The 13,206-nt window shown below is 64.8% G+C and overlaps 1 protein-coding gene across 1 annotated transcript; it reads left to right on the plus strand.

Moving 5' to 3' along the window:
• The first annotated feature begins 305 nt into the window (after positions 1-305).
• FANCE (FA complementation group E) lies at positions 306-11,740 on the plus strand. Its single transcript, XM_026053103.1, has 18 exons — positions 306-625; positions 1,062-1,641; positions 1,963-2,007; positions 2,315-2,374; positions 2,443-2,586; positions 2,665-2,788; positions 3,388-3,463; positions 3,568-3,634; positions 3,697-3,828; positions 4,215-4,344; positions 5,318-5,520; positions 9,193-9,332; positions 10,089-10,135; positions 10,385-10,461; positions 10,609-10,669; positions 10,845-10,917; positions 11,025-11,052; positions 11,372-11,740. The coding sequence occupies exons 1-18, from the start codon at positions 417-419 to the stop codon at positions 11,738-11,740; spliced, it is 2,565 nt and encodes an 854-aa protein (XP_025908888.1). The 5' UTR covers positions 306-416.
• Positions 11,741-13,206: the final 1,466 nt, after the last annotated feature.

Raw genomic sequence — 13,206 nt, forward strand, 5'->3', positions numbered from 1 at the left:
GCTCCCGGTGCCGGCTCCCGGTGCCGGCTCCCGGTGCCGGCTCCCGGTGCCGGCTCCCGGTGCCGGCTCCCGGTGCCGGCTCCCGGTGCCGGCGGAGGTACCCGTGGAACGCGCGGTGCCCTTGGAGCAGCTGGAGCGGCGGGTGAGCCCCACGTTAGTGGGGGGGCAACTGCTCGAGGTGGGTCTTGATATTTCGGGATGTTTCCTGTTTTGCTTTCAACTTCTTACTTGTTTTTAGGGTTGGGGAGCGCTCCCTCCTTTGGCACAGGAACAGCCTGCTGATGGTCCTGTATCCTCGGGTGACAAACTGACCACGCGCACCCTGGATAGGGCGACCACCTGTGGCTCGGCTGTGTCCCAGCTGCTCCCCTCCTCCTCGCATCCCAAATCGGACTCTGTTGGATTTGTCCTTCCTCATGGAGCAGCCGTGGTTGGAGCGGCTGGACCAGCCGTCGCGTCTCCTGCTGCACGCGCTCGCCTCGGGCTCRGCCGGCACTCTGGCCGCGCTCCGCGTGCTGCAGCGCGGCCGGGTCGGAGACGGCCCCACGTTCTCCTGGCAGGTTTTCACGGATGCCCTGTGCTCCGAGGAGCCTACGCTGGAGGGGCCAGACAAGATCCTGGCTGTGTGAGTTGGGTGGTGGGAGCTTCCTGAGGCAGTATCCTGGTGGGTTGGTGTGTTGAGCATCCCCTCCCGCAATGTGTGGTCTCTTCCCTCCGGTGTGATGCTCCAAAGGGGAAGTCRCATCCTAGCAGGAGTGGAGTTATAGGATCATTATGGTTGGAAAGGACCTGGGGATGGAGGCCCATAACCTCTTTGCCCATGTGTGTATTAACGTGGGTCCCTAGCACTGTGTTGAGGTGCTGTGGGCGCCGCGAGGCTGGCGCTGCCGCTGCTCCAGCGCCGCCTGTCCTAAGGCTGGATGCTGCTCCGCGCGGGCYTGTGTCTTCATGTGTAGCCATACAGCTTGCCCTGCATGCGGCGTCTGGGCGCGATGCCGCAGGGCCAGAGCCCCGTGGCGCCTGGCGGGCTCSGCTCCGACACTCCTCTCCCCTCGCTGCAGCAGGCCGCGGCTGCTGCTGCTGCCCGCCGTGTGCCAGAGGAACCTGCTGTGCGTGCTGCGGGTGGCGGCGGTGCCGCGCGGCTGCAGGAGCCGCCTGCACCGTGCGCTGGCCTCGCACCCCAGCCTCGAGCCCTGGGTGCGGGCGCTGGCGCAGCTGCTGCCGGGCGCCCCGGAGCCGCCGGCCCGGCCCACCCTTCTCACAGCCGCTGCACAGCAGCGCCTCGGCCGCCTGCGCCGCGAAATCCTGGGCCACGCGGAGGGGCCGCGGCGGCCACGCTGGGGCTGGGACCCTGTGCTGCGCCGGGACACAGCYGAGCATGGGCCTCACGGCGGGAAGCGCAAGGAAGCGGCCGAGGAGAGCCTGGAGCGGGAGCAGGAGAGGCCAGGGAAGCGGAGACTGCGGGAAGAGGCTGCGTTGGGGCCGCCCCTGCCCATGGTGCACGAGGAGCCCTCGGCGCCGCCGGGGGACGGCTCCGCACCAAGCCCGGCCGGCTGCACTCCACGACATTCCCAGCAGGATGGGGATATGGAGCTGAGCGTGCGGGCGGAACAGGCAGCCGAGCTCCAGCTCTTCATCCAGGTACCGGGGCCTTTGGATCCCCTCGGCATTCCGGTTCCGCCCATCCCTGCCCATTTCCTTAGCTTTCCCCACCTTCCCCTTTCCACGCGCGGGATCCCAGGCTGCTGCTCAGCTCCATGAGATGGGAAATTGCTCTGCAAGGCAGACATGTCACTAACTGGCCTTTTAATTGGCCTCCCACTGTCTTTTCCCTGGAAATTGGGCAAGGAAGCTGAGCTAGCAGCGCGCTGCTAGGGGGACTTGCTTTCCTTCTCCACCCAGGGCACCGATTTCTCCTTTAAAATCTCCTTTTTTTGTTGTTTCCCATCTCTTTTTCCCCAGCTGCACGGGCCTAAGCTGAAAAGGCTGCTGCAGATGGAGACGCCCGTGAGTGAGCTGGTGCTCCGGCTGGGCCAGCCCAGGGCCTCCATGGAGGCCTGGAGGGATGTTGAAGGCGACACGGCCTGCACTGCCCCCAGGCTCAGAGGCCAACGTCGTCCCTGAGCGTCACCGTGCGCTGGGTGCTGCGGTGCCGGTGCTGGGGTGACCCCATGGCCCAACTGGGAGGTGGGAAGGGGACCACAAGCCCTGGGCTCTGCTCTGGCTGGCCGGGCGGCCACGCGCCTGTGCTCTGGTTGGATGGGGATGTGTCCCCACACAACCCAAGGATCCCAGGGATTGCCTCTCCCCACAGTCCTCAGAGCTGCCCCTGCCGTCTGAGCTGCACGTCCTCCTCGGCTRCTCTCCCGGGCAGGTGAGTGCCAGGGCCCTGCGGCAGCCGCCGGGTGCCCACTGCGCGTCCTGACCCGCTGTGCCCGCCAGCTCGAGGGGCTCTGCTCCTTCCTGCAGCTCTCCAGCTGCCCCGAGCGGCTCCTTGTGCGGTTCTGCTCCTGGCTGCTGGCTCTGGCCCCGGACCTCAGCTACGCCAGCGCGTCTATCCTGGCAGAGCAGCTCTTCCTCACGCGAGTGAGTGTCCTGGTGCCGCTGCCGGCTCGTCCTCCTTTCCCCGYGGCCTCATCTCCTGCTTCTCGCTCTTGTCCGAAGGTCCTGGCGCTCACCCAGCCGCCCTCCCGCCACCTCATGGCTGCCCTGGCTTCCTTCTGCTCCAAGTATGCCCTGCCTTTCTGCCGCATCCTGGTAGCTCCAATCCTGCAGGAGCCTGCGGGAGGTGAGCTGGGCTCCTTGCGGTTGTTGGGAGATACCTTGAGGGGCTCCATCCACCATAAAAGCAAGCTCTAGCTGCAGAGGGCCTGCAGAACACCCCTGGAGGGGTGTTCACTACCTAAAATGCATATTAAGAACCATAGGGGGCCTGTTTAGCCTGGAAAGATGAACACTTGGATGTTAGGAGTCCCTGCTGCCATGTTCACTTCCCTTTGGATGGAGGACATGGATTCACAGATGCCTGAGGTGAACAGGGATGGGAAATGTGGCTGTGTCTCGTGGATGGAAGCTGCCAGCCCTCCACAGTCCTGGGGCGTCCTGACAGCTGGAATTGGGGGCCAAAGCTTCCCCTGAGGTGGCTCTGTGTGTATGGAAGAGACTACAGGATCCTRCAGGGGCTGAGCATCTCCCTGCAGGGGGCACAGGTTAATGGTGCTAACTAAACCCTTGCAGACGGGCAAGGGAAAAGGGAAGAARGGGAATTCTCCCAAGTTTTTACAAGGGTCTGATTCCTGGGTCACATCACCCTGGGTGAGGGGGCRGGCAAATCCCTTTGGATTTGGCAGCCTGCAGAGGCTCTGCACCCACGCTTTGCCCCGGCAGGGCCCGAGCAGACCAAGCTGCTGTGTGAGCTGGTGGAGGAATGCCTGGAGCCGGAGCACGTGGCGCTGGTGCTCAGGTAAAGGGATATGGGGCAGAGTGCGCTGCTGCGCCTCTGGTCCCTCCCTGGGGGAGAGGCGGCCGCRTGCTGCCCTTGCAACCGTGTCCCCATCTCCTCCGCAGCCAGGTCCTGGAGGTGCCTCTGTCGGAGCGGCTCCTGCCAGTCGTGCAGGCGGTGCTGGCGAGGCAGGTGAGGGCTGTGTGGCGGCGCGGGGCGCAGGGCGCGGGGCCCCGCTCATGCTGCTCTGCCAGGAGGCACTGTCCGCCGAGCTGCTGGAGCTGCTGGTGCTCGCGCTGTGCCGCCAGGCGCCGGCCCTTGCCGCCTCGCTGCGTTATGCCAAGCTGCTCACGGCGCTGCTCACCCTGCACCAGAGCCGCGTGAGTGTGAGCGCTGCTTAGGCCCACGGCTGGATTYGGGCTCCCGAGGGGGCCTCCTGACTTGCTCCCAAGAGCCGGGTGCAGGGTCATGGCGAGGCTCCCGGGGACGCGCTGGCCGCCGGTGAAAGGGTGCATGGCGGCCGGCGCTGAGCAGCCTGCCACTGTCCCGGCAGGTCACGTCAGCGCAGCGGGGCCGCCTCTCTGCCGCCCTGGCGCGGAGCGGTGTGGCACTGAGCAGGCCACTGCAGGCGCTGCTGCAGCCAGCGCCACCGTGAAAGCCCAGCGGGGCGCCCATCGCAGGGCCCGCCGCAAGGCAAAGCGGGTGAGATGCCACAGCGGGGGCTCGCCATGGGGCCACCTGCTCCTGGGAGACCTCTGACTTCTCTTTGCAGGTGACAGCAGGGGAGCACCAGTTTGCAGGAATCTTTGAATTTGGGGAGTTTTGCTATGGGCCCTGCGCCTTGAAGACCGGCTGGGCTGGGAAGGGGTTGGAGCACAGCGAAGTCCTGACACCCACGGAGGGTACGAGAGAATCCAGAGGGGCCTCAGTGCAAACRCGCTCAACATGGCGCTCCCGCCCCGCCCCGCTCAACATGGCGCCTCCTCCAGCCCCGCCCCGCTCGAGATGGCGTCTCGTCGCCCCGCCCCCTTCGAAATGGCGCTTCCCGCCTCCCTCCCTTCCGTCCCGCCCCGCTCAGGATGGCGTCTCCCGCCCGTTCCCCTCCCGTCCCGCCCCGTTCAAGATGGCGCCTCCCGTCTCCACCCATCCGTCCGTCTCGCCGCGCCCCGCTCAAGATGGCGCCTCTCTGCCCGCCGCGCGCCAGAGGGCGCCACCTGCCGCCTTCTCCAAGATGGCGGCGCGGGGGGGGTGATGCCAGAGGGGAGGCTGGTCCCAGATATTTCCACCGTATTCCAGTGGAATATCCCAGATATTCCATTCTGTGTGGTAARCTTAGCAGTTACAACAGAGAGAAAATGCCCCGGATGGTGCTAGGCTGGGTGTCCTGCTCATGCCCAGCCGCCTCTGTGCCCCATAGAAAGCRGCCATGGCTCAGTCGTGCTGAGGCACCCTCTGTCCTTCATGTCCTCCGCACGTTGCAGCCCCGGTGTGGGAATCAATGGGAGGCTCCTGGAGGGCGATCGTTATCAATTGGGTTTAACTGGCTGCTGTAATTCTGTAGCGGCTGCGGTGAAGCACCAKAAAGGCGGTGAAGTTGTGCCTGGTTAATAAAGCGATTGTTTTGATCTGAGCCCYCGGGCTTGCAAATCTCGTCTCTTTCCCCTTTGAGTTGTCATTTATTTCCATGTCAGGTGCTCCCAGACTTTTCCTGTCCTTGTGGGAAACCGCAAGCACAAGCGGGCACAAGTGGGTTGAATTTTCCTGGCACAAACAGGTGCCTGGTGGCAGCAGGAAAAGGAGAACCTGTGGCATACAGCAGGGAGCTGAGGTTGGGGTGAATTTGACGTTTCTGCCATGGGCYTCCCTCTTCTCCAGTACTGCTGCAGCCCAAAGCCCCCATGGCTGGCCTTGGACATGGTGCTGTGAGGGATCCACAAACATTTGTGTCAGTGAAGGGAGATGCATTGGTGTTAGACTTCCCTGCTCATGACGGGCTCCCTGATTGTGAGCCCCCACTGGGGACGGAGACCGAAGCCCTGGGCGATGCCCCCAACAGCCGGAGCGGACGTTTCACTCCGGTGAGAGCCTCCAGAGCTATTTTAGGTGGTATTGGATGGATGGCGGCTGAAAGTGTATGCTAGCTGGAGGAAAGAAATCCCAGGAGAGCCAAATTGCTGATGGATCTGTGTGGCAGCGCCTTCACGCCGGGCCTGGGGAAGCTATTGTAAGGCTGCCCGTAATATGACATAAATAGACATGGGTCTCTGTCGCTAAGGCCTGAGCCCGCTGCTCTGGCTTTATTAGGCTGCAGTCCCTGCAAAGTCTCTCCCAGTGGGAGCCATGGCCGTGGTCCTGTCCTCTGGTGCTCTGCCTGCCTGCGGCTGGTGGTCACGTCAAGGTAGTGGAGCATGGACATGTCCACAGCGTCCCCTTGGAGCTCCCSGGACTGCCTTGGGGCCTGGGTTGGTTGTTGGATGCTGCAGGCTCCTCTGGTGTGGGGCGTCCACAAGGTGACCATTGGGATCGAGAACTGGAGTGAACCCTGTAGCTCGTGGGTGCTGTAGGAGGATGCAGCATGCGTGGTGGCTGCAACACGCTCACAACACCCTTCAGACTCAGCCTGACCTTCCCAAGAGTTTTAAAATCCAGCCTGGACAGTGCAAAGAAGTGGAAGCATAAAATAGCATTCAAGTTTTACAGTTTGGCAGAGCTTTGTGCCCAGGGCTGGCCGGTCCCCTGGGCAGGGTCTGATCAAAATTATTAGAGGAGTGGGTGAAATGAGAGGTCTGAAGCGCTGGCTGCGAGAGGGCTCCTCTGGCTGTAGGCACAAGGCAGGGTATGTTTTCAACCTCGTTTATTCAGTATTTGTGAGTGGTTCCTCCTCAGCTGCTGCTTCTGTTTATAGAAGCTTTATGTCTTTAATGATGGGGAGGGGAACTCCCTTTTTTGACTAATAGTTTTCTTTTAAGGAAATGAATTTTATGCAATAGCCTGGGTGATGTCCTCTGTGCTGTTTCCCCATCCTCCCACAGTACCCTGTGAAAACACAGCCTGGTCACCCATTGATGCTGATATCAGATCCCCGAGAGTCCCTGGCAGGTGGGAGAGGGGCAAGGATCATCAGGCAGAGATGCTGGCAGCACAGAGCCATGTAGGAGCCACCTTGGGCCATGCAGCACCCTGGTGCAGAGGACCAAAAGCCACAGCTAGGAACCATGCAAGCCCCTCGAGGAGCCGCTGCTCTCCGAAATGAAGCTGCCAGCCTGTCCGAGCCGCGGTAGTTGCTCTCGCCCTTGCYCTTGCACTGGTGGGAGCTGTTAAATAGCTGCAGATGACTGAGCTGCTGTGAGGAGCTCTCAGTCTGGCACACACGGATCCCCAGCACATGGGGCTGCAGTTCTGCCCTGGAAGCGGGTCCCGATGCAAGACCCAACTGCTTAGGTGGGAGCTCAGCAGGTGGCAGCGTCTTATTTCCACCTGAAATTTAAAACTAAATCAAAGAAGCAGATATGCTTTTATTATTTTTTTTTCCTATTCTATTTGTTTGCCAGGGACCTTTTAAGCACAACAACAGCACCCTATTCCCACYGGTGTTCTGGCAGCTGCTGGGCACTTGTCCGCTGGGGCCACGCGGTGATGCTCCTGGCACAGGGTCAGGGTTTGGTGCCCGCTGCAAGACTGGCCCCCTGCGCCGACCTCGTAAATCACATTTGCCGCATGAGCCGTAGCCGCCAGCGTGGCTGCGGGCAGCCTTCCGCCCGAGCCCACGAGGGGCTAATCCAGATGACCGCAGGCTCTGCCGCCTGCGGGTGCCTCGGGAGGAGCCCGGYGAGGTGCCGCTGCCGCAGGCGACCGGGGGACCTTGCTGGAAAGGGGAAGGCAGAAGCGGCGGTGGCTGCTCCCGTCCCTGTTGGCAGCTTCTCGCTTCGTCCCCGTTGTCTATGCTGAACAGGTCGGTGCGCGGTGAACCGGGCTATTTTTGCTCATTTAAAGCCCCAATAATACCTAGCTTGTCGTCGTGGTTTAGGTGCTCCCTGGTTTGAAGAAAAAAAAGGCARTGGGGTGGGGAAGAGCCCCGAGGGGTTAACAAATACTTCTCGAGGCTCTTTGGCCGTGATGGTTCTTGTTTGCAGAAAGGGACGAGGCCCCTTCACAAGTCACCACTTGCTGCTGTTTTGRGGTGCTGCTTGGAGCAGGGAGTTTACGTTTGTCTGGAAAAGGTTTTATTTGCMTTTATTAAGTAATAAAACATTTTGTTTAGACACAAACAGAGCCTTGCGCACAGGRGAGAGAAGAGTGGTGCCGTAGCAGCAGGCGCCGTGGGCTCCCTCCACTGAATCTCCGCCAGAAATCAGAGGTTTTTCCCTCTGCTGGGGCCTGGCCTTTCTCTCGGTGGGGGCGCTGAGTTTATCCGAGCTTGGCTTCAGGCCGGGGGCTTGGCTGCATTTAAGAGACGCGTGGGGCAGTGGCCGAGCAGCTGGAAAAGCCGCTGGGAGGGAAGCCCTGGGCTTGGACTCCCGCTGGCACCTGCTGCCCGCTCAGGAGCGCGGAGGTCCCGAACGCTGAGCGACTCCAGGCCCGGCTCCATCCCCGGCTCCAGCTGCAGCTCCAGCCCTGGCTCCAGCCCCAGCTCCATCCCCAGCTCCGGCTGCAGCTCCAACCCCGGCTCCAGCTGCAGCTCCCGCCTAGGCACCAGCCCTGGCCCGGCCACCCGGCGGTCCCCTCTAACCCAGAGCATCCCTCCCGCCTCCCTGTAAGCTCATTATGGGCAGAAAGCAGCTTTAGGGATGTGATGGATTTGGGGGAGGGGGACAAGAGAGACAGGGTCCAAGGAAGAGCTTGGAGGTGCTGGGAAGGAGGGCGGCCGAGGACGGGTGCAGCAGGTGGATGTAAGGGGGCTGCACGTGGATATAAAGGGGCTGCAGGTATATAAGGGGGCTGCAAATGTTTAAGGAGGCTGCATGTATATAAGGGAGCTGCATGTATATAAGGGGGCTGCAGTGCGCAGGGGGTCCTGGGCTCGCTGTCCTGCTCCAAGCCCTCGGCAGAGGGATGCGGAGGGACACGATTGCACCGTGTCCCATTGCCCCCAGCTCCAATTACAGCCCAAGCTTGGGGCACGCGGGCGCAGGAGCCAGTGCCGATGCCGGTGCCGGCCCCGCGGCAGCCGAGGGAGCTCCCGGCGCCCACATGTCCTTTAAAGGCCTCCTGGCGTGGAGCTCTCCCCTGGCAGCGCGCGCTGCCTCACATGCCGGCTGCTCTTCCTCCTCGCAGGCTCCCGCCGGGCTCCTTCCCGGCTTCTCCGTCCTCCATCCCCTGCCGGGATCGCGCCGAGGGCCAGGGAGCGCTGGGGCGGCCCCAGCACCGTCCTCCCGCCGCGCAGGCCGAGCTGGGGCAGGTAACAAGGCAGGGGACATCGGCTCGCGCTGTGGGGACRCCCGGCTCCCCCGCCCAGAGCCCACGAGCCGCCCACCTCAGTGTCCCCCCGACAGCGGAGGCAGCGGCCGCACACCCCCAAACCCCTCAGATCCAAGGGTGGGAACCCCTCGCGTCCCTGCCTGGGCGCCAGCGCGGGTCCCAGCAGTGCCGTCCCGGATCAGCGCGGGCCTCTCCACCTCTTTTCCCACAGATGCCTCCACACTAAGCAGAGGAGCGTGGAGCTACCGCTGGGTGAGAAAAATGCTTTAAAAATATAACATTTAGAGGCGTTCTCCCATCTGCGCACAGCCACCGCGTGCCTCCTGTGGTAGGTGTGCGGGAGCCGTGGGGCTCTGTGCATGAAACCCTTCCCCGAGGCCTCGCTGGGGACAGGGGAGCAGGAGGCGCAGGGACGTCCCCAGGGATACGGGGAGCGGCGGCAGCGAAGCGGGAGCAGCCGGCAGCCCTGCAGGTAGGTGCGGGACGGGTGCCGTGCGTGGAGACTGCGGGATGTCTGGGCATGGGGCTGCTTCTGCAGCAGCTGTGGAAAGGGCCCCGGGCTTGTACAGAGGAGAGGGAAGGTCCCTGTTGCCGGAGCTGGGAGCAATGTTTGGATATCAGCCCCTCCAGCCTTCCCGCTTTCCAACCGGGCACGCGGAGCTGGGATGCATGGGGCCCRTCGTTCCCTAGGGCAGTCTCCCTGTCCCACACAAGCATCCTCCATTCCCAGTGTGCCAGAGCATCCCCGGTCCCCATCSAGCTCCTCCTTGCACCCAGCTGTGGGGCTTTGGGAGCAGCTGGGTCTGCCCGGTGCAGTTTGCGGGGTGGGCGGCTGGCGACGCTGCCCTTCCCGTGCCAGGGACATCAGATGGCGCCCGGGCTCCTCGTTGCACCGCAAACTGCGCTCGGCTCCCGGGCGTGGGGGGGAAACGGAGCGCCGGGAGCCGAACCCAGCTGACTCATTCCTGGCTGGACGCGGCTCGGGAAGGTGCTCGGTGGCCGGCTCGCAGGGCCGGGAAAGGCGCCAAGCGCCGCGGCGAGGGCCGGGCTGCTGGGCACACGCTGGTGGAGCGGGGAGCCGCGGGGCGGCCCCACTGCGGCGCGCGCCGACAAGGGGATGCTGCTGCCCTGGCAGCACCTGGAGGGGCCGGGGGCCGCCCCGCGGGCTCCTCTCTGCCGCGGGAGCATCCTTGGCATCTCCCTGCTGCCCTTCCTGCCCCCCTTGCAGCAGGGAGCGGCAGGAGCTGCCCGCGCTCCTGGCAGCGTCGCAGGAAGGTAGGGGCAGCGCTGGGGGGTGGGTTGCGATTTGTGTGTCCGGGAGGGGGTCCCCCCCCCGGGGCGCTCGGGCAGGGGGAGGCTGCACTTGCCTCCTTGCGTTAAGAGCCGCGATCGATGCCCAGCGGTGCTGCCGCGAGTCCCCGGGTGACTCCCGGTCCGGGCGCTGCTTCCTTGCGCTGGATCCGGGCGCTCCGAGTGCGGCTGGGTGACGTTGACACCCACCTCCGGCACCCTGTCTGTCCCCAGGGAGCATGAGCGGCCGGCGGGGTGGCTCCGAGGGGGCTCTGGCCAGCGGCGAGCGGAGTGCGGAGCATGTCCAGAAGGTGAGCGGGAGGGTGCCGGGGACTGGGGGCTCCTTCCCAGCAGGATGTAGGGACGGCATAGGGAATCTGTGGCACAGGCTCTTGCTTGTGTTGCTCTTTTAGGGAYGCTGCCCAGCACCATGGAGGTATCTCTTTTTTTCCTAGCAGACAGACTTAGAGAGGCAGGAGCTGACTCTGCACCCTGGGAACAGTGACAGGACGGAGGAAGGTGCGTGAGTCCACGGGGCCCCCTTCATGGCTCCAAGTGGCCAGGAATGAGCTCGGGCTCAGCATGGGGGCCCAGCGGAGCTCAGCTCCTCAGCAGGAACCAGGGACCGGATCGGGCCTGGGGCTGGATTGGGATGTCTGATACTCCTCCGGATTTATTGCCGCTTCCCTTGCAGACACGGAGACCCCAGAGGAGCCACTGGGATCCCCTGCAGAGACCTCGCTGCTGGAGAGACTGGGTCTGCACAGGTAAGGCCAGCTGGTGCCCCACGGCTCTGCCCGGTGCGTCCCGGGGACTGCGGCTTTGGGGGCCCCGCTGTGCCCACGCGGCCTCCAACCACCCTCTCCTTTGGCAGAGCGGCTCTGACGGAGCAGGATGTGGAGGTAACAGCGGCGCGGGCGCACGCTGCGGTGGGCAGGGGGATAAGCACTGGCCGGGGCGCAGCCCGTGTCACCGTGGATGCTGTGCCCGGCTGCTGGCCTCCTGCCAGGTACTGCAGTCCCCAGCGTCCTCCTAATGCTTCCTATTTTGGGAAGCACGAGGCGGCTAAAGGGAGCCCGTGCGCGGTCGCCCCGCAGAGCCACTTGCTGGGAGAGGCGGTGCTGGAAGCTGTGCTAATAAAAACAATAAAAAGCGGCCCTTCGGCTGCCGTGGCGGTGTCCTCGGCGTTTCAGGCAGCCCTGCCCTGTCCTCGCCCCCCAGGCCGCCTTCACCCACCTGGCGCTGGCCTTCAGCTGCGACGTGTTCACGCTGCACAAGAGGCTCGAGGTGGAGGAGCGRGCGCGCGCCGCGGCCGAGGACAACATCCAGGAGGAGCTGGGGCAGTGCCGCGCCGCCCTCGAGGTAGCAGCTGCCGGGTGCTGGCGTGGCCCATGGGCACCGCGCAGCGCGGGCTCCATCCTGCCCCTGTGCTCGCAGAGGCTGGGCCGGAGCTGCGTGGCYGCGGACGCCCGGCAGGCGCTGGAGCAGCTGCGGTGCAACCTGGCAGTGCTGGCGGCGGCCGTGGCGCGGGCCACCGGTGCCGCCGAGAAGCTCGGCGCCGTGCACCAGGTGAGCGCCGCGGGACCCTGAGCTGCTGCCGGTGCCGGGCATGAGGCCTCCCGGGGGCTGGGAGGTGCCTTGGAGACCTGTCCTGGGCCCTGGAGGGAGCTGCAGGGACCTGGGTCCCCAGGGCGAGGGTTGTGATTGCTCCCCGACCCACCCAGGAGGCCCGGATGAGCCGCGCGGCCGAGGTGATGGTGCAGCACGTGGAGAACCTGAAGCGGCACCACGCGCGGGAGCACGCCGAGCTCGAGGAGATGAAGCGGCTCATCCAGCAAAACTCCCGCAACCGGCAGCTGGGGGAGGCACAGGGTGAGGCGGGCTCTGCTGCCGGGGCTGGCAGGCTGTAGGATCTGCTCCCAAGCCCCTGCAGGAGCCTGTGCTGCGGAGCAGGGCCCTTGTGCCAGCTGCCTGAGCRGGCTCTGGGGCCGGCGAGAGCTGATGGTGGCCACAGAGGACAAATGCRGGTGGCTCCTGTGGCACCGGGAGAGCAGGGGCCGGTGGCCCCAGGGCCATTGCCCGGCAGCTGCGGCCCGGCTGGGAATGCAGTCCAGGGGGACACAAGGCGGGCACTGTCCCCAGGCTCCAGGGCCCTCCCTGCAGACCCCACACTCATCTCTGTGTGCAAAAAAATCTGCCGACCTGGGGAAACCCACAGCTCATCGCRGGGTGGAAGCTGCACGTGGAGGAGCCCGCGCTCCTGTCCCTGTTGTTTCCCGGCACCTCAGTCCCCTCTGCCTTTAGTCTGGGTGGTTTTTAAGAGTCTTCTCTCCGCCGGCAGATGAAGCGGAGCTGCGGCTGAGGCCTCCCGCGCTGGCACGCAGCTTCCCGCAGGTGAGGAGGGCAGCGGCTGTGCAGAGCGCCCGCGTCCCCGCACGTCCCCCCGCACACCYGCTTGCCGCGGGCCGGCTCTGCTAGCAGGAATCCGGGCCCCAGGAGTGGCCGTCGAGGGCGGCGGGACAGGCAGCGGGGCCGCGCGCCTCAGGCAGCTCCCTCTGCCTTGCAGGGCCGCAGAGCGAGAGCGCCGGGCTTGCCCCGGAGGAGCAGCTCGGACGCGGCGCTGCCCCCCGCGCAGCTCCAGAGGTAGGGGGTGGATCCGGGAGCAGCAGGGACAGTGCCCGCTCTCCGCTTGCGCCCTCCTCCCTCGTCTCCCGGCTTCCCGCWGCGCCGCGCTTCCAGGCCYGGGAAGGATGCGAGSGGCAGCGCCCAGGGCAGCGCCCGCGCAGGAGATGCCCACACGGGTCCCCACTTGTCCCCGCAGGCCTCGGCACGGCGTAGGGTCAGCATCGCCGTCATTCCCAAGCAGCTCTTGGTAAGGATGTGCACGGAACTGGCACGACATGGGAGCAACTGGACCCTGGGCCCTGTCCTTGCTCATGCTCCCATGTCGGTGCCCAGCCAGGTGCCAGCCTGGATGGCCGAGCGGAGCCGGCACATGAGCCCAGCGCCCCCAGGTAATGGTGACAGGCCAGAGGCTCGACGAGGTGCCGGCTGCC

This window comes from Nothoprocta perdicaria, unplaced genomic scaffold (assembly GCF_003342845.1).
Source record: "Nothoprocta perdicaria isolate Ctin4 unplaced genomic scaffold, notPer1 scaffold_97, whole genome shotgun sequence".
NCBI classification, from domain to species: Eukaryota; Metazoa; Chordata; class Aves; order Tinamiformes; family Tinamidae; genus Nothoprocta; species Nothoprocta perdicaria.